Source organism: Talpa europaea (assembly GCF_964194135.1).
Source record: "Talpa europaea genome assembly, chromosome: 12".
Taxonomy (NCBI): domain Eukaryota; kingdom Metazoa; phylum Chordata; class Mammalia; order Eulipotyphla; family Talpidae; genus Talpa; species Talpa europaea.
In genome coordinates, this window is record NC_140079.1 from 18,998,377 (window position 1) to 19,019,594 (window position 21,218).

Consider the following 21,218-nt stretch of genomic DNA (forward strand, 5'->3'; position numbering starts at 1 on the left):
CCCAGCCTTCCTGGGCCTCCTTCCCTCCCTTCAGCCACGCTCTTCTCAGTTTTCTCCAGTAACATTTCAGCAGGAGAGGAAAAATTTCTCTTTAGCAAATTGGCCAAGGGATGTAGTGCACAAAGGTCCTTCTTCACATTTCTCAGGTGCCAAAAATGTGAGTCTGGGAGAGACAAAGTTCAAGTTCTGACTCTGGACAGTTTACCCTTGGTTCTGAGGACCAAAGCTTCCTACAGTGTCAAGTCTGGTTAAGAACCCCAGAACCCGATATTCCCAGTACTAGTCACCGTTGAGGGCTTTTTGTTTGTTTCTTTGTTTTTTGTTTTGTTTAATTTTCTGCTAATAGTGTGCAGGTGAGCTTGCTTTCTTGGGAAGCAAGGGTGCAGGGGTTGAGATTCATAGAGGTAGCAGAAAAGGTTGAGTTTTCTTGTTGTGTCTCCTTTAAGAAAACATCCTACTGAGACACCTGGGAAAAGAGACAAAGAAGCCAGGGAAGGGCTGGGGGAGGGAGCTCCTGCTCTGCCCTGCAGTGGGCTGAAGGCCCTCTGAAGACCAGGTCCCTGGAGGGGTCCCTTGATTCACTTCTCCCACTAAGGTAGATTTTCCCCACCCTGCTTAAGGCTCCGGATGTCCTGAGGGCCTCAGACCTGGGTGTCTGAGGCAAGCATCCACATACAGGTTGCGCCCTGGAAGGCTTTTTGTGCTTGTGGTGTTAAGGGCCAGGATGGGGTGGTATCCGTGCTGGGGCTGAAGACATGGCACTACTTTTCCCCACAGAGCTCCGGTGCTGCCTCCACTTTTTGTCCAGCATGAGCATGCTGGGGAGTGATGGCACCTGGTGCTGCCCTGCTCTGAGAACCCTCTGTAAAGCCTACCCCTCTCCCTTTTCTACCCCAGTCTCGGTCTCCCCACCTCACCTGCTTTCTGCTGTGTTCCCAGGAGCTCTGGAGCACCAGGACCATGAATACTCTCAATAGGAACCAGATAGGCCCTGGATGCAAGACCCAAGCAATGGTGCAGGTGAGTGGGGTCAGGCTGGGAGGCGAGAGGGCTGTTAGTGGGTGTGGGTTGGCTCCTCCACACACCTGTGTTCGCCATCCAATGGTGAGAGCAGCCATTCCTCTCTGCCCTTCCCCAGGCCCCAAGCCTATTAACAGCTAAGTCTTTATCTGAATCAGGTTAATTGGTTCACCTAGAAAATACCCTTTGAAAGTCAGGAATCATTTTACACATGACCCTGGGCTATCCCCCTTCCTTGGTCCATGCCCCTGCCCTATAATTTTGCTTAACAGGGACCAGCTGTGGCCAAGTGGCTACGCACAGGCAAATCTACAGCGACTAGCCTCGACTGGCCCTCTACAGTACCCCTTCTCTTATTCAGCATGGTCTGCTCCCCTTACTTTCTCCTCATTCCTGTCTTAATAGACAAAAGGGGCAGTTAAGCCACGACTGCAGATAAATCCAGTGGGACGAGTTAGTGGCCTAGATTCAGCTCTAATTACAATTTAGTGGAATAATGCTCTGTGCAAGATTTTGTGCTAAGCCTTTTGACACCCTCAGAACCCTTTGGAGAGGAACAAGGGCTGAAGAGAGTGCTGGTGCATCGGGAAGACAGTGGTAAGGCGTCAGCCTGGGGTCTCTAATGATGCTCATCCCTCACCCTCACTACCTGCAGAAAGGCCCCTTGGACCTGATCGAGACAGGCAAAGGGCTGAAAGTGCAGACGGACAAACCCCATCTGGTGAGCTTGGGCAGTGGGCGACTCAGCACGGCTATCACCCTTCTGCCGCTGGAGGAAGGTAAGTCTGGAATGGCATCCTGCCCTCTGCCCCTCCATCCTTGTAGACACCCCTGCCCTGGAGTCCAGCTGATTATTGGGGCCCTTCTGCTCCCTGCTGACAATGCTTGCCTTTCCTAGATCAGAGACCATGCCATCTATCCCCCGCTTTCCCTTTCTCTCCAGACTGCCTGCCCTCTTTGGTTGATAATCTGGCTCCATGACTGGGATTAAAGATCAGCTTAGAAACAAAGAGGAGAGCACTGAAACAGGAGAGCACATAGCTCTTAGCAACCAGTCTGGCCAAGAAGAAAGGGGGCCCCCACTCTGGGGCAGTGGCTGGCTTGGGATAAGGTGCCTGTGGAGAATGGAGAGATGGGAATGGGAGCAGACTCCCAAGATAAGGCCCTGGCACAGCCTCCTTCACCTTGCAGCTTCTGCTCTCCCCTCTTCTCTCAGGCTGCACTTGTTGCCCAGGCGATACTACATTCCCCACATTCTCCAAATACCAGGCCCAGGGGCTCTGCCAGGGGAGGGGTGGTTCCTGCTGAAGGTTGAGGGGAGAGGCTCCCTGGAGAGAGAGGGAGTAAGGATGGTGAGGGTTACAGGTGGCAGAAGGGAGGGAGAGAAAAAGAAGAGAGGGATACTTATAAGAAGGGGGGTGGACTGAGGAGATAAATGACTGGGGGGAGGTAAGCTGAAGGGACTAAGAGAAGGCCTGTAGAAAAGAAGCCCCCTTCTCTGTCTGTGGAGTCTAGATGTACTGTGCCCTCTGCACCTTCTCATCTCAGGCTACAGTTTGTCTATCACTGTCTTAACCAGGCTCAGGGACCCTCTGGGGGTGGCCAGTGACTCTCCCTGAAGCAGAAGGTCGCGGTCTATGCCCACATGGCCCTCTTGGTTCTGTCCCTCTCTCCTCAGCCTGGACAATCTCTCTGACTCAGTTTGTTTCCTCTCCTTAGGGAGGACAGTGATTGGCTCTGCGGCCAGGGACATCTCGCTGCAGGGTCCGGGTCTGGCCCCCGAACACTGCTACATTGAGAACCTTCGAGGCACACTCACCCTCTACCCCTGTGGCAATGCCTGCACTGTTGATGGGCTCCCTGTCCGGCAGCCCACCCGGCTGACTCAGGGTAAGGTTTGATACCTCCAAAAGGGGGTGGGGGGAGGGTCTCTTTTAAAGCTTGTGCGTGACAGGTGCAGGGGAAGCCGGCTGTGGCAGTTACCATGGTAACTGCCTGCATGGTCATACTGGGGACTAGGTACTCAGGTGCCTCCAGTATGCCTCAACAACATCCTAAATCCCTCCAGCATCCAGACTTGTCTTAAACCTGCTTTTTTTCTCAGCCCTATCCCACCTGCTGCACCACGGGGAGAGAGGTTCTGCTTTTTTGCTAACAAGGGGGAGTGGTAATGATTATTAATGGTTGTTAGGGGAGAGCGGCTGCAGCAACAGTGAGGAGAACAATGGCTGTGTTCCATGATGCCAAGAGGGAGTTTTCCTGAAAAGCTGTAGCAGTCAGGGAGAGGAGGAAGATACCTGATGGGGGTGGGGCAATAGCAGAGTCTGATGGCAATGTCTGCGGCCAGGCCTGCTCCTGTGACAATACTGTTGACAGCAGCTTTTTGGGTCTTTTTTTTTTTTTTTCCAGATTTATTTATGCATAGAAGAACTAGGGTGTAGGCCAGAGGTGTGGGGGGTGAGAGGATTCACCAGAGACAGAGTGGGGAGCAGAACAGGTGGAGCTACTGAAATACACTGCTGAGGGGAGCAGCAGGTGAGACAGGAGAGGTCTGCTGTGCCATGTGGGTCAGCTCCTTGGAACTCAGGCTGTAGTGGTGGTGATAGCATTGATACTTAACCCCTGGGCAACCAGGGAAGCCCCACTTTTTGGGTCTTGACTATGGTTACCATGCTGTTTCCCAAAGCAACAGGTCATTTTGTTGTATAAGGTCATTTTGTTATATAAGGTAGCTTTAAAAACTAGGCCCCTAGTTACTATGGTGACCAAATAGGTAAGAGGTTGGCCCAAGTGGCACTTTGACAGATCAGGTGTGTTTGCTCTGGGCATCAGTTTATGTAATGAATTGTCACTTTAAGGGATGAGAAAAACAGGTTGAGGGAATAGAGGCAGAGGTATGGCTAACAAGAGGGTCGAAGCTTTGGGCTAAGCTTGGCTCTAAGCTGGAAGACCCTGACACTCTCCTGCGAACTCTGATCTCTTATTGGCCTGAAATTCTTCCATAGTATAAATCCCACTCCACTGTTTTCATCTCCTGTACACATCCTTTGGGGTCTCTTTAAGATTTATTTTTATTTATTTATGCATATAAGAACTGGGGTGTAGGCCAGAGGTGGGGGGTAAGAGGACTCACCAGAGACAGACTGGGGGAGCAGAACAGGCGAATTCACTGAAATACACTGCTGAGGAGAGCAGCGGGCGAGATAGGAGAGGTCTGCTCTGCCATGTGGGTCAGCTCCCCTGGCCGGGGATGAAATTCAGGCTGTATTGGTGACAGCACTGAGACTTAACTACTAGGCCACCAGGGAGGCCCCCCCCTTGGGGGTCTCTTTAAATGCTACTACCTTACAGCTGACCCAGAAGATCTACTCTTCTTGCCCTTCAGGTTATGGGGTGATCAACTGACTTCAGGGAAACACACAGGTCCTTGTGTATTCCAGGGCTTCAAGGTCTGTGACCCCAGATAAAAGGAGGGATCCCCATAAATTGGAGCTTTGATTGTGATTCCATCTGGTTCCTGACTCTCCTCAGTCTCAGAGAGAATATCTTCCTCAAGACTCGGCTACATGGGAGTGAGATAGTGGAGCATTAAGGGGAGGTGCAACAGAGTTCAAAGAGGACAGGGAGCCCAGCCCTTATTCTCAGAGCAAACCCCTCACATACATGAGCAGGAAACACCCTGTGTATTGTGCGCAGGGTGGAGGAGCCAGTGCTCTGTAGACCTCTCTAGCCCAAGCTGCCAGTGTATCATTTCATTCCCTGAGAAGAGGGAGCGTCTGGGGCCAAGATGGAGTTCTTAGGCATTTCCTGTGGCCCCAGTGACCCCCAAATCTTCTTAGCCAAAACCCCACCCTGCCAAGTATGTACCCTCCCACTCTCTTCTGACCCTAAACCCTCTTCCCTTTTTTTCCCCCTTCCACCCCCAGAGCCTTCTTGTCTGGGCTAGCCTGTCTCCAAAGCTTGGCAGCCTGGGGAGGGGTAGGCAGAAGCACAAAGGAACGGGTGTTCTTCTCCAGAGCACCCCCCTCCCCTGGGCTCCAGGAGCTGAGGGTTTCCTTGTCTCATCTCTGGAGCAAGGCACCAAGCCCAGCCCTGCCTGGCCCCACTCCGGACATTCTTGGGAGTGCGTTTCCCTGGAAACTGGGTGGCTGGTGGGGGGGGAGCTTGGGGGTGCATGTGCTATCTCTGTGTCTGTGTAACTGGAGCGTGTTTATGTATCACCGGATGTGTTTGTGACTCCGGGCTTGTGTATCTCTGTGTTCGTGTCTTTGCTTGTGTTTATGGATCAGAGTGTTCAAGTAGGGGCAGGGGTGAACTCAGGACTGACATGCCAAAGTAACCATGTGTGTACTCCTATGTATAAAGTAACTCACTGACCAAATGCCTCTCTGTGGGCACATGTACAAGAGGATCATTTTCCCTGTCTGATTACCCTGATCCAGAGTTGTAAGAGGGACCCTCCTTTTTGAAAAAACAAAACAAAACAACAAACAACAAACAACAAAAAAACAAACAGAAGGCTACCCTAGAAATAACAAGGCGCCTACTCTGGGCCTTAGATGCATCATTCTGGGCACTATGCCCAGCCATAGGCAACTTGCAGAGGCACACGTCATGTGCAGAGATGGCAGTGACAGGCTCTTCCAGCAGGAATATGCCTGAGCTGGGGTGTGGGGTGGCAGGCAAAAAGCAGATGCCTGCCTTTAACAAGAACTATGGCCATAGCAGCATGAAGTGAGGAAGCCAGGAAGACCCGATTCCACCCCCATACCCAGGTATCCTGGCACATTCCATACTGCTGCCTTCTCTACAGGACAAGAGGAGGAGCTGGGAATAGAACTAAGAAAATGAGGAGGAATCTCAATCTGAGACTGGGCTGCCCCACCCTGAGACCACAGTGCCAGACCACATGAAAGATCCGGGAGGAGACAAAGTCAGGGAGGATCCAGAAAGCCACAGCTCAGGGCCCAGGCTGTCTAGACCGTAGGTCCCCATTCACTGCCAGCCCAGTCACCACGTCTCCTTCCTCCTTCGTTCCTGAAGCGCCAGCCCCTCACCGGCTGGGTAGGGGCTTGTGTGAAGGTCGCAGGGAAGGCTTCGGGAATATGCTGAGGAGCCAGGATTCCTGAGTTATCCGAAGGCCTCCCTTTGGGTTCCAGAACTCTGCTTCTCTTCCTCTCTCACCCAGTTACCAGTTATTCTCTAAAATGGGAATGAAGCCTCCAACCTTCCTCTGATAGGAGACTAATAAAGATCTCCTCTAATAAGAGCTCTGAGGAAGGAGAGAAAAAGTGAAGTTTCCGAGCTTTTTGCGTCTTTGTGCCTGCCTTCTGCCCAGCGTCTCACTGGTGGGTATCCTGTGTCTGCCTGCATCTGTCCAGCTGGCCATCACAGTTTCCAGACCTATGAATCACTCTTCCTGAGATTTTTTTTTTAAAGCCTCCCCCTGTTTTGCATTTGACCCTATATGGCTCTTCCTTTCTCCTTCAGAAAGGGGAAAGGGATGTGTGTGAGCCTGTGAGCAGCTGTGTGGGACGGCAGACATTGTGGGTAGGTGTTTAGCAAGTGTGGAAATCATTTGATTAGCTCTAAGGAGGTAGACTTGCTTCCAGAGTCTCTCCAGGGACAAAGTGAAAGGAAGTCTGCCAGAGTGAGTGTGTAACTCAGTGGGGCTTGTGTGTGGGGGGTTGTGTGTGTGAATAAATGCGTGTGAGACAGAGCATGTTTAACCAGGGTGTTTGTGTGACTCAGTGTACACAACGGAGTGGTGTCTGTCCACCATGTGACTGGGCAAGTGCTGGTGTCTCTCTGAGTGTGAGACTGTGAGCTGGGAGTTTTTAGGGTGTATGTGACAGAATAGACAGTGTCCCTTGAACTTCTGGTATCCAGGGACCAGGTCCCAGGAACAGGAGATGCTCTCGGGAGCCCAAAGTGGGTGGTAGGTACTTGCCTCAGCCTGACTTGGGGTCCCAGTGACAAGTGGCACTGTGTCTCCTAGTTGGAAAGGGAACCTCACTCAGGTGACAGAACTCTGCTGGGACTAGCACATTTGGGGGTTGTGTCCGGGAGAAGGGAGAGGGTAGGGTTGGCTTGGGAGGGGCAGTGCCTCCGTCTGGGCTGGGTGGTGAGATGGGGGAGCTGCTGAGAGTGTGGAGAGAAGGGGCAGAAGCAGAGGTGTTAAGGTGAAGACAGCAGCTGGGCTCAGGGTTGCTCACATAGCACAGAGCGCTGCCTTGGCCGGAGCTCCCAGCCTGGGAGTGACCTTGTCACAGGGGCCAAGAGGGCCAGAGGTGGAATGTCAGAGCTTAACCTCTGCTGTGATAGAGGCCAGTCTCCTCATTCTGTAGATAAGGAAGCCAGAGAGTGTGACTGGCCCAAGGTGGCCAGTCAGCCAGGGAACGGGGCTGGCTCCATCCCAGGCTTCTGGTGACTTCCTACCACAGAAGGCGCTCAACCAGACCCTGCTGCTCCTCACGCCTGTCTCTCCACACTCTGGCCTCAGTGTTTACCTCTCACTGTCCCTGCTGTCACCTTGCCTTCCTCGAACCTTTCCTCCTGGGCCCACTTCTACTCCTGGCCCTGGCTCGGAATCCCCAGGCTGCTCCCTCCTGCATCCTCCAGCCCCGCCCCGCGCTCCAACCAGCTCCCCTCTCTTCTCCATCACTTCCTCTTCCCCTCCTCCTCTCCTTTGTCCCTCCCTCCCTGGCTCCCTTCCCCCAGCCCTGGCTGGCCGGCCCGCCCCTCCCCTGGCTTCAGCGGCTCCAAGCTGCCTTGCTGTTAGCTGCTGCGAGCCTGGAGCGGCGCGAGGGAGGTCGGCCCGCCCCCTCAAAGGTGGGGGGGCCGGCCAGGAACCTAGAGAGCCCGAGCTAGCCGGGGCGATTGGTCCGGAGGTCCAGGTTTGGCGGTGAGTCCTCAGCCCAGGGCCAGCCCCAGCCCCGGGCAGACGGGTTGGAGAGGCTGGGGCTGGGAGGGGCGTCTGGGGGATGGAGGACACCCACAGCAAAGGGGTCCTCCGCCTCTCTTTGAAAGATTGAGGCTGTGGGGCTCTATGGTCTGTGTGCCCTGAGCAGTTCTGAGTGGGAGGTCTGGGGTTGGGGCCACTCCTCAGCGCTGGGCAGCCCCCTTCCATGGGGCTGAACTCCCTGCCTGCTGATGGGGTTCGGGGTCCTGGTTGGGATGGCTGGACCTGTGTTGTGGCTCAGCAGGGTCTCTGATGGGAAGCGCCAAAGCCCTTTCTCCCATTTTCCCCTCAGTCCAGCCTGCCTTGGCCAGTCCATTCTACTTGTGCAGCCAGCAGGGCAGAGACTGTGGTTTGTGAGTGTGGGCGTGTTTGCCTATGTCTGTGTGAGCTGGATGTTCCTGAGTGTGTGTGTGTGAGCCTTATGAGAATGTTTGTGTGGTGTTCCCCTCTGCATCTCTCAGAGAGCGACTCCACCCTGTCCTTTGCCCTCCATACCCCCATGTGTAGCGCCTCCACCCACCTGCCCACAACTGGACCCGGAGTTCTTTGGGGATGGGGGGCATGGACCACCACTTTGCGTGGTTGGGAAGGCTCCTGGATTTCCTGAGCAGCTGACCTTTGGCGGTGTGGGGCAGAATTGGCCAGAAAGGAGGTTTCTTCCCTGAAATAGGCTGGCCTGGCCCCTGGAGGTGGTAGGGACCAGAGTTAGGGCCATGCCTGGGGCCCCTGAGTACAAATAGAAAGTTAATTTGGGCAGAAGCTGGGCTGCTCTCAGTCCTGCTGCCCTCCTGCCCGCTCTATTAATACAGATTCAGCTCTGCTGCTTGGCATCACCTATTTATAGCCCAGAGGCAACATGGCCACACCCCTGTGTGGAGGTGGGTGAGGGGCAGAGGAGGGGGCAGGGAATGCACAATCATAGAAGTTAGGGCAAAGCATCTCCAGGTGCCCACAGCCTCCTTGGGTGGGCCTGGCACGGCTGGACTGGAATCTACCAACTCCCACCTTCTTCCCAGCATGGACAGTGTGGTCAGGCTCCTGACCCCTCCCCACCCCCTATCAATCTGAGATTGAGTGGGTCTGTCTAAACCTTGCAAACTCATCATTAATTAGGTTGTTAAATGGCCGAAAGGAGGGGCAGGGCTGGGACAGAGCTTTCTGAAACATCTGTGGTTGTAATTAGCTGGACGGTGTGGCTAGCGATTATTTATTCCAGTTATGACTACTCTGAGATCAGCTCCTCTGATTGGGAGCTTAGCAGGGAAGGCTCCCCCATCTTTTAACCACCCACCAGCCTTTAGAATAGTTGGTGCCCGCCTGCTTGGGAGGGGCTGCGCTGCCCAAGAAGTGTAGGTGACTTTGTCCACTGTGGTGATCTGCTACGGGCTGCTCAGCCTGCTAACCTCCCACCCACGGCAGCGCTTAGATCCCAGCAACAGGCTCCTAAGCTTCTCTGGGGGAGCTTGCCAAGATACCCACATGGCCTGGGATGCCCCTTGCCCTTGCTACTTGCCTGAGTTGAACTGCCTCAGCATCCAGGAATGCGGACTTCCCTGCCAGTCTTAGCTCAGGTTGGCATGAAGCTTGGGGCAGCAAGTGGCATCAGATTGGGCAGACAGGAGACTGGGTCCAGGGGCCAGGAGCATAGACCAGTTGGAAAGGTGGGTGGTAGAGAGCACCAGGGCTCTTCCGACTTAACATCTTGCAGGAGCCCTCTAACACCAGGTGTGGCCGGGAGGCAGAGGTCTGCCAGCCAGGCTCAGGCGCCTGCAGGCATGCCTGCTGCGGTGCACACTCCTGGTGCCCCTGGCTATATTTTCTGGCTCTCTTATGCCCTCCCCTCTCCCTGCACTCACTTCCTGGGCAGGACTGGGCTTGTGTCTATTGCCTGGGAATGTGCTTGGCTGGGCCCAGTGGCCTAAGCATGGCTAGATTCCAGGGGAGACTAAGGAGCAGGGAGATGTCAGGCCAGAGGGTGATTTGTCAGAGAGAAAGAGGGTGGTGCTCACACCCTAGTGTTAGAAAGAGCAACGGCTCTACTAAGACCACACAACAAGAAGTGGGAGCCAGGAAGCAAATCCTGGGTCCTGCAGGGGTTTCTAACTAATGCGTGGTTTTCCCCTGCCTCCCTTCACAGCTTTTTTGTGATCCTAAAAATTGCCATTCAAACTGACCTTGTCACCCAAGGGGCAGATACATGCATCATGGGTACAGTTTGGGGGGCATGGGTGTCTGTCTTCTCTGAAGGATCTCCACGTGCGGGGGGCTTGCACATCTGCTCTCTTACTAACTCTGCGAGGTCAGTGTTATTGTCCTTGTTTTCCTAACTCAAGCATTAGGCTCAGAACGGGTGTAGTGACTTCACCCAAAGATCTCATGGCTGGTAAGAAGAGGAGTGGGCTGGGGAATCAGATCTCGGCGCGCTGCAGCCAGCCCTCTTCCCACTCTGCTGTGTGCCCTGGAGCCCTGGCGGTGCTGTCTCAAGAACAGGCCAGGCAGGTGCGGGCTGGGCAGGCACTGTGAGGATGGCTACAAATGACGCTTTTGAACCTGGGTCGCCAACCAGTGCTGCAGGTGAGGGTTGCCGGCCCCTCCAAGTATTATCTGCTTTCTCTGCAGGCTGCATGTTGTGCCTGGGCCAGTCCACCTTCCTCCGCTTTAACCACCCGGCCGAAGCAAAGTGGATGAAGAGCATGATTCCAGCAGGGGGCCGGGCCCCTGGGCCCCCCTACAGTCCTGGCCCTGGTAGGTCCCCAGTTGGGGCAGGGTAATGAATTGGTGGTACTCCTTGGACAGTCTTTTTTTGCCCACTCCAGTCACACTTGTAGTGTCAGAGCAGGACAATACCCACGATCTGGGCTTGCTGCCACCTGCCTTGGGTCACTGGTGGAGAATGCCAGGCAGTCTGGCCACGGGGAGAGATCCAAGAAGGGCTGCTTGGAGAGTACTGGGGAATCACGTGCCCAGGGGAGGGAGGGCTCTGCCATCCTGTGTCCCACTGTCCTGAGAGATGCCACTTTTGTGTCTGGGACCCTCTGTGTCACCATGAGGGAACCTCACCCTCAGGATGGTCTTTGGGGGCAGAAGGAAGTAAAACTGTAAACTCTGGTGAGACCCACCTTCTGGCAAGCATGTCCATGGGTCCTGCCCTACCCCCAGGCCATGCCATGCCAGCTGATGACTCAGTGGAGCAGCTGCACTTTATGTGTGAATTATTGATCCCCAGAGAGTTGGTGATTGTCCCAGGGAGCCAGAACAACCTCTCTCATCCCAGCTGTGTAGGGCATGCAGTGCAGACCATGAGGCTGCCAGAGGGCCTGGCCTACCACCCCAGACTTTGCACTGACATTCAGATGGCTGCTGTGGTACTGGGACAAGTGGACATGTATCTCGGGTACCTAGGGAGGTGGCCTTAGTGACCTAAATGGGAATCTGAGGAAAAGTGGGTGGTCGATCGGGTCCTAGGGATCCATGGCAGCCCCTCTCCCTGTGGTCCTACGCAGTCTCCATAATTCTGCACCCAAACTTTTGCAAGGGCTTTCCCTTCTGCTCCTCCACTCTTCTACCAGACTTTTTCAGTACCTTGGGGATTCAGAGGATTGGGTTCCCAATCCACTCCCTGATTAGCTTTACCCTCCCCCATCCTAGCTACTTCCTGGGGCAGTGGGTCTAGTGACTCTCAGTTGGCAGATGAGGGCTCGGACAGGGCAGAGGCAGGCTCTGGCTGGCTGGCTTGGCTTACTAGGCTCATTGAGTTGCTGACCAGCCTGGCTTCCAGGAATTAACCCTCTGTGCTAGCCTCCTCCTTTGCCTCTGCTCAGACAAGGTGGTGCAGCCCATATCCCTTGCCCAGGCCTGGAGGCTTCGTGGTTTTCCTAGGTCTTGGCTGCTGTGTTGGGAGGCCCTAATGTCCTATTAGGCGGGGACCACCTATAACCTCTGGCTAACTCCACGCCCCCTCCCCCTCTGCAGAATCTCAACCTGCCTTTCCTGAAAGAGAGGTATAGGGGGCTGGAGAAACCAAGGCAGTCTTAGGGTAACTTGGCCACAACTAGAAGTGCCTAGCATTGTCACCAACTCTGTCCTAAGTCATAAAATGCTAGAGCCAGAAGAGCCCCTGCCCTTTTCAAAAAGGGAAACTGAGGGCAAGTGACATGAAGAAGGTTGAACAGCATGTCATTGGCACAGCTGGCACCAGAACGTTGATCTCCTGGCTTCTCCAAAGCCTCTGCAGCCCTACTCTGCTAGCAGGAGGTGGGAGTGTGCCCTCACTCCCGTGTATGTGCCGCTCCCAAAGTTGACAACCAGGGCCTAAGGCTTCTTTGCATTTCCCATCAGCAGAATCAGAAAGCTTGGTGAATGGGAACCACACCCTACAGTCTACATCCCGGGGACCCTCAGCCTGTGCCAGCCACAGTTCCCTGGTGAGCTCTATTGAGAAGGACCTGCAGGAAATCATGGACTCACTGGTGCTGGAGGAGCCTGGAGCTGCTGGCAAGAAGCCTGCTGCAACCTCCCCACTGTCTCCGATCGCAAATGGTGGGCGCTATCTGCTGTCTCCCCCAACCAGCCCTGGAGCCATGTCTGTGGGCTCCAGCTATGAGAACACCTCTCCAGCCTTCTCGCCACTCTCCTCACCAGCCAGCAGTGGCAGCTGTGCCAGCCACTCACCCAGCGGGCAGGAACCAGCACCTGCCATGCCCCCGCTGGTACCTGCTCGTTCCTCCAGCTACCACCTGGCAATACAGCCCCCCCAGTCCCGACCGAGCGGTGCCCGCTCCTCTGAGAGCCCCCGACTGGGCAGGAAGGGGGGTCATGAGCGGCCTCCCAGCCCCGGCCTCCGGGGTCTCCTGACAGACAGCCCTGCGGCCACTGTCCTGGCGGAGGCCCGCAGAGCCACTGAGAGTCCCCGACTCGGTGGGCAGCTCCCTGTGGTGGCCATCAGCCTCAGTGAATACCCAGCTTCTGGTGCCCGCAGCCAACCCACCAGCATTCCTAGTAGCCCTAAGTTACAGACTCCAGTCCCTGCTCCCCGAAACAAGCTTGGTGCACTGCAGGACCGCCCTCCCAGCCCTTTCCACGAGCTGCCAGGCTCCGAGCGGGTGTTGACGACCAGCCCCTCGCGCCAGCTGGTGGGCCGGACATTTTCAGATGGGTCAGCCACGCGGCCCCTGCAGCCTCCCGAGAGTCCCCGCCTAGGCCGGCGGGGCTTGGACAGCATGCGGGAGCTCCCTCCCTTGAGCCCGTCTCTCTCCCGGCGAGCACTCTCCCCCATGCCTGCCCGGACCACCCCGGATCCCAAGCTGGCCAGGGAAGTGACCGAGAGCCCCCGACCCCGGCGCTGGGCAGCCCACGGGGCTTCACCGGAGGACTTCTCCCTGACGCTGGGGGCCCGGGGCCGAAGGACGCGCAGTCCCTCTCCTACGCTCGGGGACTCTCTGGCCCCCCGCAAGGGCAGCTTCAGTGGCAGGCTGAGCCCGGCCTATAGTCTGGGCTCTCTGACTGGGGCTTCCCCCCGCCAGAGCCCCCGTGCTCAGAGGAAGCTCTCTAGTGGGGACCTGCGCGTGCCCATCATTCGCGAGCGGAAAAACAGCATCACAGAGATCAGCGACAATGAGGACGACCTCCTGGAGTACCACCGGCGGCAGCGCCAGGAGCGGCTCCGGGAGCAGGAGATGGAGAGGCTGGTGAGCTGATGCCAGGGAGGCGGCCACCATCCACGGGGGGGGGGGGGGTCTCTGCCAGGGTGTGGACAGGCCAGGGGGTGGGGTGGGGAGCCCCCCGGGCAGGCCCTCGGCTTCTCTCGCTTCCCTACTTCCAGCACACACCTGAGAGGCCACTCCCTCAGCGCTCGTGGCCAGGAGAACTTTCTCAAGTTTTATTTATTTAAGATTTTATTTATTTGTGTGTAGGACTGGGGTCTAGGCCAGAGGTGCGGGGGGTGAGAGGGTTCACCAGAGACAGTGGGGAGCAGAACAAGCAGATGCACTGAAATACACTGCTGAGGGGAGCAGCGGGCGAGACAGGAGAGGGCTGCTGTGCCATGTGTGTCAGCTCCCTGGCCGGGGATGGAGCTTGGGCCATAGCGGTGATAGCACTGAGTCTTAACCCCTAGGCCACCAGGGAGGCACCTAAGCCTTTATTTTAAATTCATACTAATTTTGCATTTATGCTCTAACACAGCATTAGTTTTAATGTATTCATTAAGTGTCAACGGTATTGACCTGAATATACTGAAGCTTTAGGAAAATGCACAGGCCCCAGAATGGATTCTGATCTCTTTCCCTTGTGAGAAGAATAGGGCTCCTGGAGGGGTCCCGGGACCCTGGGCTTAGTTTGAGGGGGAGAACCAGAACTGAGGTTTGTCTGAATGGCCTTTCAGAATAAATGTCCTTGGGCCACGAGAAGCAGGTCTTTTTTTTTTTTTTTTTTAAAGATTTATTTATTTATATAAGCACTGGGTACAGTCAGAAGTGCTGGAGGGTGAGAGAATTCACTAGAGACAGAGCGGGGAACAGAACAGGCAGACTGACAAAATACACTGCTGAGGGGAGCAGCGGGCTTGGCAGGAGAGGTCTGTCGTGCCATGTGGGACCCTCGCCTGTGGCCGGGGATCGAACTGGCGCTGCAGAGGCTGCAGGCAGCTTCGCAGCCCAGCGCTCAACTGCTGTGCCACCAGGGGAGGCCGTAGAAGCAGGTCTTAATGATGAGAAGGCTGAAGCCCAGAGAGGGGACTGGGTTGGTTCAGGGTCACGTGGCTAGTGCTGGCAAAGCTGGAATGAGAATTCAAGTCTCCTAACTTTCCATCTGTCTGAGGCTTGTTCATGAGAAAAGACCCTCTTCTGTCTGTCTTGCTTCTCTTTGGCCTCTACACATTGATGGGAGTTGCTCGCTCTGGCCCAGGCAGAATTATCTGGGAATGTGGGTGGCAGGGAAGACGGAGAGCACAGGATGGGCAGCCGCTAGCCTGACCTGGGCCGGCCTGTGTGACTGTTGTTGCGTGCATGTGTGCGCGTGCGTGCGTTTCGGGGAGTGCGTTTGGGGGCCGGGTGTGGCTCTGGGCAGCTGTTCTGGAGATGGCATCTATGTTGGGTGGGGGCCAGGATTCTCCAGATAGCACAGGGAGCTCAGGGGATCTGGCTGGTGTAAACACACTTGAGCACGCATGCAGGAGAATGGATTCTGACCTCTTCCCCTTGTGAGAAGAATGGGCTCCTGGGGGGCCTGGGACCCTGGGTTTAGTTTGAGGAGGAGAACCAGTACTGAGGTTTGTCTGGATGGCCTTTCAGGAGAGGTTGGGATAGCTTTGGGTGAGTGAAGTTGTGGGACAATGTTTGCATTGGGTAGGAGGGAGATGAGGCAGGGGCCCTCGTCTTGTCTGTTGCTACATCTTCTCTTTACTGTTTTTGCTTTGGTCTAGATGAGAATGCTTGGCCCACCCTGGGCTCTCATCCTGGAGAGGGGGCCAGGAGCCTGGCACAGGGGGCATGATGGGCCCAGCCTCCTCCAACTCCTCCTTACTGCCCCTCCTCCCCACCCCCGCCCACTAGCCTAACCACCAGCCCTAACCTGCCCCACCTGCCACTTTAAATCTTGGAGGCTGCTGGCCTTGCCCCTCCTACCTCTCCCAGGCTGCTTATCTGGGTCCTGGGGCAGAGGTGGGGGCCTTGGCCTGCCTCCTGGGTGCTGAGATTCTGTTCTGGTTATTTGTGCCATGGAGCTAGGCAAGCAGCGGGAGGGAAGCTGGGTAAGTGTCTGGGGGGTCATGGCCACACTGATGAGAGACACCTGAGATTAGGGACCCTGGAGAGCCATGGAAACTTGGGGGAGCCTTCATTGCTGGGAGGTTATGAGTGGGAGAGGGAGACACAGACTGGGAGCATGGGTGTACCCTCTCTTCTTCACCTCCTAAGCCCCTGGAGGTATCTGAGTATGTGGGGAGCGCTCAGACTAAGTGGAAGGCCTGAAAGCACTCATTCTGGGGTCTGGGTATTCCATGCTGGCAGCAGCCCACTCTGCTGGGAAGGAGCCCCTTGGGGCTGAGGTGGAGCTGAGGCACCATGGGCCAGTTCTGTTTGACTAGTGTATGTATGCGGAGCACATCTTGTGTGCACCTGCGTCAGGTCCCTGTGGACCCCAGGGTCTGCTTTCCAGCTCTATGTCGGCGCCCCCTGTCTGTGTGCTAGACTGTGTTTATCTGGGTGAGTGTGCGTTTGGCATGTCAGGGCCGGCGTCTCTGTGTACCTGCCTGTTAACGCATACCCAGAGCACGTGTTGTGTTCTTGTGCTGGTGTGTGGGGGTCCCTCTGTGTGTCCCCGTTTCAGCAGGTCTGTGTGTACTATATCTGGATGAGACTGAGTGTCTGTCTTACTGTGGTCTTTAGTGTGCTTACTAGTGTATCTGGGTGCATCCCTGGGGAAGCCCATTCTGGGATAGAATAAGAGAAAGGAAACAGGAAGATGGGAGGAAGCAGGTAGCACAGCAGCCTGCTCACTTCTGGGCTCCTCAGACCTTGGGGTTGGGGCTCTGCTAAGCTGAGTCTGGGCCCTGAGCCCCTAGTGTCCTAGTTTTCTCTCCTAACAAGACACTGTGTCTGGCTCCAGCCCCATTAGGACCTGGCCTCCTCCCCCTCATACCCCACTCTGTCCACTCTCCCCAGGAGCGCCAACGCCTGGAGACCATCCTGAGCCTGTGTGCGGAGTACATCCGGGCTGACGAGGGCCCCGAGGCTGGGGAGCTGCCCAGTATTAGGGAGGCCACTGCAGCACTGGCCCTGACAGGCCGGAGGCCCTCACGAGGCCTTGCAGGGGCCATTGGGGCCTCTGGGCGGAGCAGTGAGGAGCCTGGAGGTGCCACCCAACGCCTGTGGGAGAGCTTGGAACGCTCAGATGAAGAGAATCTCAAGGAGGAATGCAGCAGCACTGAGAGCACCCAGCAGGAGGTGGGATGTAGGGAGATGGGCAGGGTGAGGGGGCCAAGGTGGGACCCTGCTAGGAGGCAGAGGAAGCAGGTGTGGTGGATGCCAAAGCCCAGTGAAGGGGGAGGAATTGAAGGATCAAGTCTGAAACGAGATCAGGGATGAGATACATAGAAGTGAGGCAAGTAGGGAAGGAAGTGTTGAGGAGTTTCTCAAACTATGAATATGCTTTTATAACCTGCCATGTGCCCCACGTGGGTGGGCCTGGCACTTTATTTCTTTTAGCTGAGTCTGTATCACTCCCCTTACAGGTTGGGGAATTTGGCTCCTCTGTCAGCCCAGCTATCCCTTTCAAATGCCCTGAGGAATGGGGAACCATTTTCTTATAATCTGATTTTAGAAGACTCTGGGCTTCCCCAGCTGATGGCTTTCCTCCCTTCTAGCATGAAGATACACCGAGCTCCAAGCTCCAGGGAGAGGTGCTGGCCTTGGAAGAGGAGCGGGCTCAGGTCCTGGGGCGTGTGGAGCAGCTCAAGGTCCGTGTGAAGGAGCTGGAGCAGCAGCTACAGGAGTCGGCCCGAGAGGTGAGCCATGAGGATCCCGACTGGACTCATCTTCAGGCAGATTAAAGGCCCCCAGAGAGGGGCCTGCATCCAACTGCCTTATCTAGCCTTGATGTGGACACTGGTGTTGCCCCCAGGCTGAAATGGAGCGGGCCCTGCTGCAGGGGGAGAGGGAGGCAGAGCGCACGCTGCTGCAGAAGGAGCAGAAGGCAGCGGACCAGCTGCAGGAGAAGCTGGTGACCTTGGAGACAGGCATCCAGAAAGAGAGGGACAAGGTAACCCACACCTAGCCTGGTCCATTGGTGGGTCCCAGTGGCCTGAGAGAGAAGGAGAAATGCCTTTCCTGGGGCCCCTCACCCCTTACCTCATCACCCATCCTACAAACCAGGTGGTTTCTGTGCCCCTTCAGGGGCAGAGGGCATTGTCCTCTGTGGAAGAGGGCACTGCCAGGGGCTGGGGGCTGGGGTCTTCTCTGTCTGGTCTCTGTGCTACCTCTGGGTGCCTGGGAACCTGCCATTCCAGGACTCCATGGCTCTTCTTGGAAGTGCCAATGCCTCTTCTTGGGCAGTGAGCGTAGCTTGAACGATTGGTGCTGGGGAGCGATTCAGGTGTGGGTCTGGAGAATGTCTTCCTCCAAGCATGCCTCAGGTGCTCAGGTCATGGCCTTTGGGAGATGGCCCTCAGGGCTCTGCTTCTCCTGAGTCTTCGGGATCTGCAGCTTCTCGTCCCTGATGGTCCCAGCTCCTGCCCCTGCCCCTTTCAGATTTCGTGCCAGCCTGCAGGGGCTGCTCCATCCCACAAGGGCAGTGCCAGCCACGCCCACGATGCCCAACACCGTGCCAAAAGCTCTGAAGTGGAGGGGCCATCTATTTCTGGATTTGACAGTATTTTTCCAAGAATTAATTTTCTTCTGGATTTTTTGAGTGTCTTCCTCCTGCCCCTCAATTTTGAAGCTCTTGTAAATTCTCCGACAACCCCTTCCCCCTTTTTTTTTTTTTTGAGCTTTGGCTCTGGCCCATAAAACCACACTCCCAAATTCTGTGCCAAATTAACTCCACGCTTACCTACCAGGATGCACTAACGCCCCTTCTAATCACTGTCCTGGACTCGCCGCATGCCCCTAACCACCAGTGCCACCCAGGCAGGGCTGAACCATGCCTGCTCTTGCACTAACTCCTTGGGCACCTCTGTGCCCTTGGTCTCTCCCCCTTAATGCTGCCTCCTTCCTTTCTTGGTGTGGGACCCCAGGATTTTGGTCAAAAAGGAATGGGCAGGGGCACAGCTCAACTTCTTACTGGTGCTTTGGCAGGAGGGGTACAAGTTTAGGAGGAAAGCCTGGGTGAGGAGTTTCTTTAGCCTCATGGGCTCCTCCCATTTGAAGAAGCTCAGGTGCCTCCTCAGGCTGATGCCTGCACAGCAGGGGGAGGCAGGCTGTCCTCGGCTGTCTGCCAACCTTCCCTCTGGGGCCGAGGGGTAAGGAGTGCCAGTGGTGGTGGCGTGGGCTGCGAGGGGGGCTTGGGCAGAGCTCTCTGCCATACAGTGGCTGCCCTTTCTAGCTGTCCCCTGGGGCTTCCCAAACTCAGACACACCAAGGGGTGGGGGGTAGGGGTGGTGGAAATGGCTGTGTCTCTCTTCCACTTCTGCCCCTGAGCCTTCCAGAATGTAAAGGCTGAGTCCAAGCATGGGGCTCCCTTTCCAGGAGTGGGAAGTTTGGGAGGAGGGGTGGGGGGTGCAGGGCTGGGCATAGGAACTTAGCCTTTCTGAAGGAACCTGCCTAACCTCATTTCTCATTACCTGGAGGGCTGGACTTTGCCTTCTCTCTGGACCCAGTTATGTGCAACGGTGGTGGTGGCGGTGATGGTGATGGTGGTGGCGACACTGGGAGGGTTTGCTGAGCTTCCCTCCCCAGCCCCCAGCCCACGGCCCACTCTGACTTTGGAATCAGTAATCATGGTTTTTCCTCTGCCAGTCCTTCGGAGGGGTGACTCACCAACTCCTCCCCTCATACCCTTTCCAGCCCTCAGAGGTGTCATCTCGCCCCAGACTGAACCATCCACCTCCTCTCTCTACCCACTCCTGGGGCTCCCATTACCATGACAACGGCCAACTAATTGCAACCCTTATCCTGCTGAAGTTCAGCCTGCAGTGCCAGCACCCCACCCCCACCCCGGGCCGAGGGAGGAAGGCCAAGGGGGCTGGGCTGGGGTCACCTGAACTGCACTGCTGCAGCATTAACATCCTCAGCTCCCAATGCCTGAATTTAACCCTCACCAGCTCTCCCTTCTTTGCCAGGGTTAAGTTTTGGTCTCTGGGCCCTGGAAGAGGGGGCGGAATGGCGCTAGAGGCTCTTGTTTGCAGCGGGGAACCTGCTTTGGCCTTGGCTGGTTTGGAGAGAAAACAGAGGGCCTTTTCTTAGGCCCTCCCCAAACATTTCTAATTTAAGGGACTCCAAGAGACCAAAATTTCTACCTTGGACCCACACCCCTGCCGTGTCACACCATCCCCTGCGCCCCAGCCCTGTCTTGCACCTCGGCTCTTCCCCACCCCACGCGTCACCTCTCCCTCATCTTCTCCTCTCCTGTCTATTCTCCTCTTTTATTCCTCGTCTGTTCCTCTCTTCTCCTTCACCCCCATTCCCGATCCCTATTTTTTTCTCTCTCTCCGCCCCTCACCACCCCCCCTGCCCTCCCTGCCGCTGCCACTGTGCGCCGGGCCGGAGTTGAGGAGTGTGTGTTCTGTTTCTCCCCTGTGCCCCGCCCTCCCCTCCCCCTCCCACCGACCAGGAGAGGGCGGAGCTGGCCGCGGGACGGAGGCACCTGGAGGCCCGCCAGGCGCTCTACGCCGAGCTCCAGACGCAGCTCGATAACTGCCCCGAGTCAGTGCGGGAACAGTTACAGGAGCAGCTGAGAAGGGTCAGTTTCACCAGCCCCCCTTCCCCGGCCCGAGGGCCACCCGCCCGGAAGGAAGACAGGAGAGCGGTGGGACGGGACCACCTGGGCCCTGCAGCACCTGCTGGACACCAGGGTCGGTGCTGTGGCTTGGAGGGGACAGGGACGGACTGGGGGGATCATCTCCTTTCTGCTACTCCAGGCAGCGATGCCCATGAAAGGGGCAAAGCCAAGCAGAGAGGAAAGGGGGTTGGATGGGGGCAGGTCCCTTCCCAGTTTCCCAGGGTCCAACCCCCAGAGTACATGGCTATGGTCTGAGCTTCTAGGCCCAGCCTGGTAGCGGAGCATCCCTCAACCTTCTTTGTCCGTGTCATTCAGGAGGCAGAGGCCCTGGAAACCGAGACCAAACTCTTTGAGGACTTGGAGTTCCAGCAGCTGGAGCAGGAGAGCCGCGCCGAGGAGGAGCGGGAGCTGGCGGGCCAGGGGCTGCTGAGAAGCAAGGCTGAGCTGCTGCGGAGCATCGCCAAGAGGAAGGTGTGCTCCTGGGTGCTCAGTAGCAGATTCAGGGCCTGGGATTGATTTCCCAACCGATGGCGTCCTTGCAGTTTATGTCACCTTTCTGAACCTCAGTTTCCACAACTGTAAAGTAAAAGCAATAGCAGGCTAATGTAAGAATCAAGCAAGGTGATGTATGTGAAAACAGCATAGGATGTGACCGTAGGTAGCAGTCAGCAAACAGCAGCTAGTATGTGAAGCCCTTATTCATTCCCCTCAGTCTTCCGGTGCAATGGGCTGGGCTCACTTTGGAGCTGGGCACTGGCTGGGCAGGGAAGTGAAAGATGGAGCTGGAGGGAGCCGAAGAGGGGGG

The 21,218-nt window shown here is 56.2% G+C and overlaps 1 protein-coding gene across 29 annotated transcripts in view; it reads left to right on the forward strand.

The window, feature by feature from the left end:
• Positions 1-945: 945 nt before the first annotated feature.
• Positions 946-21,218, forward strand: part of PHLDB1 (pleckstrin homology like domain family B member 1) — a gene marked incomplete at both ends in the record, with an annotated part of 37,063 nt that continues 16,790 nt past the window's right edge. For 15 of the 29 annotated variants that reach the window (XM_084248991.1, XM_084248996.1, XM_084248969.1 and 12 more), the window contains 6 exons: positions 10,606-10,726; positions 12,320-13,668; positions 16,642-16,923; positions 17,343-17,483; positions 17,600-17,737; positions 20,729-20,884. In XM_084248991.1, the coding sequence (XP_084105117.1) occupies positions 10,606-10,726; positions 12,320-13,668; positions 16,642-16,923; positions 17,343-17,483; positions 17,600-17,737; positions 20,729-20,884 (2,187 nt within the window). Of the gene's footprint in view, positions 1,021-1,675; positions 1,800-2,739; positions 2,911-10,600; positions 10,727-12,319; positions 13,669-16,641; positions 16,924-17,342; positions 17,484-17,599; positions 17,738-20,245; positions 20,375-20,728; positions 20,885-21,218 lie in introns of those variants that run through there. The other 14 variants (XM_084248979.1, XM_084248993.1, XM_084248995.1 and 11 more) reach the window with 6 other exon arrangements.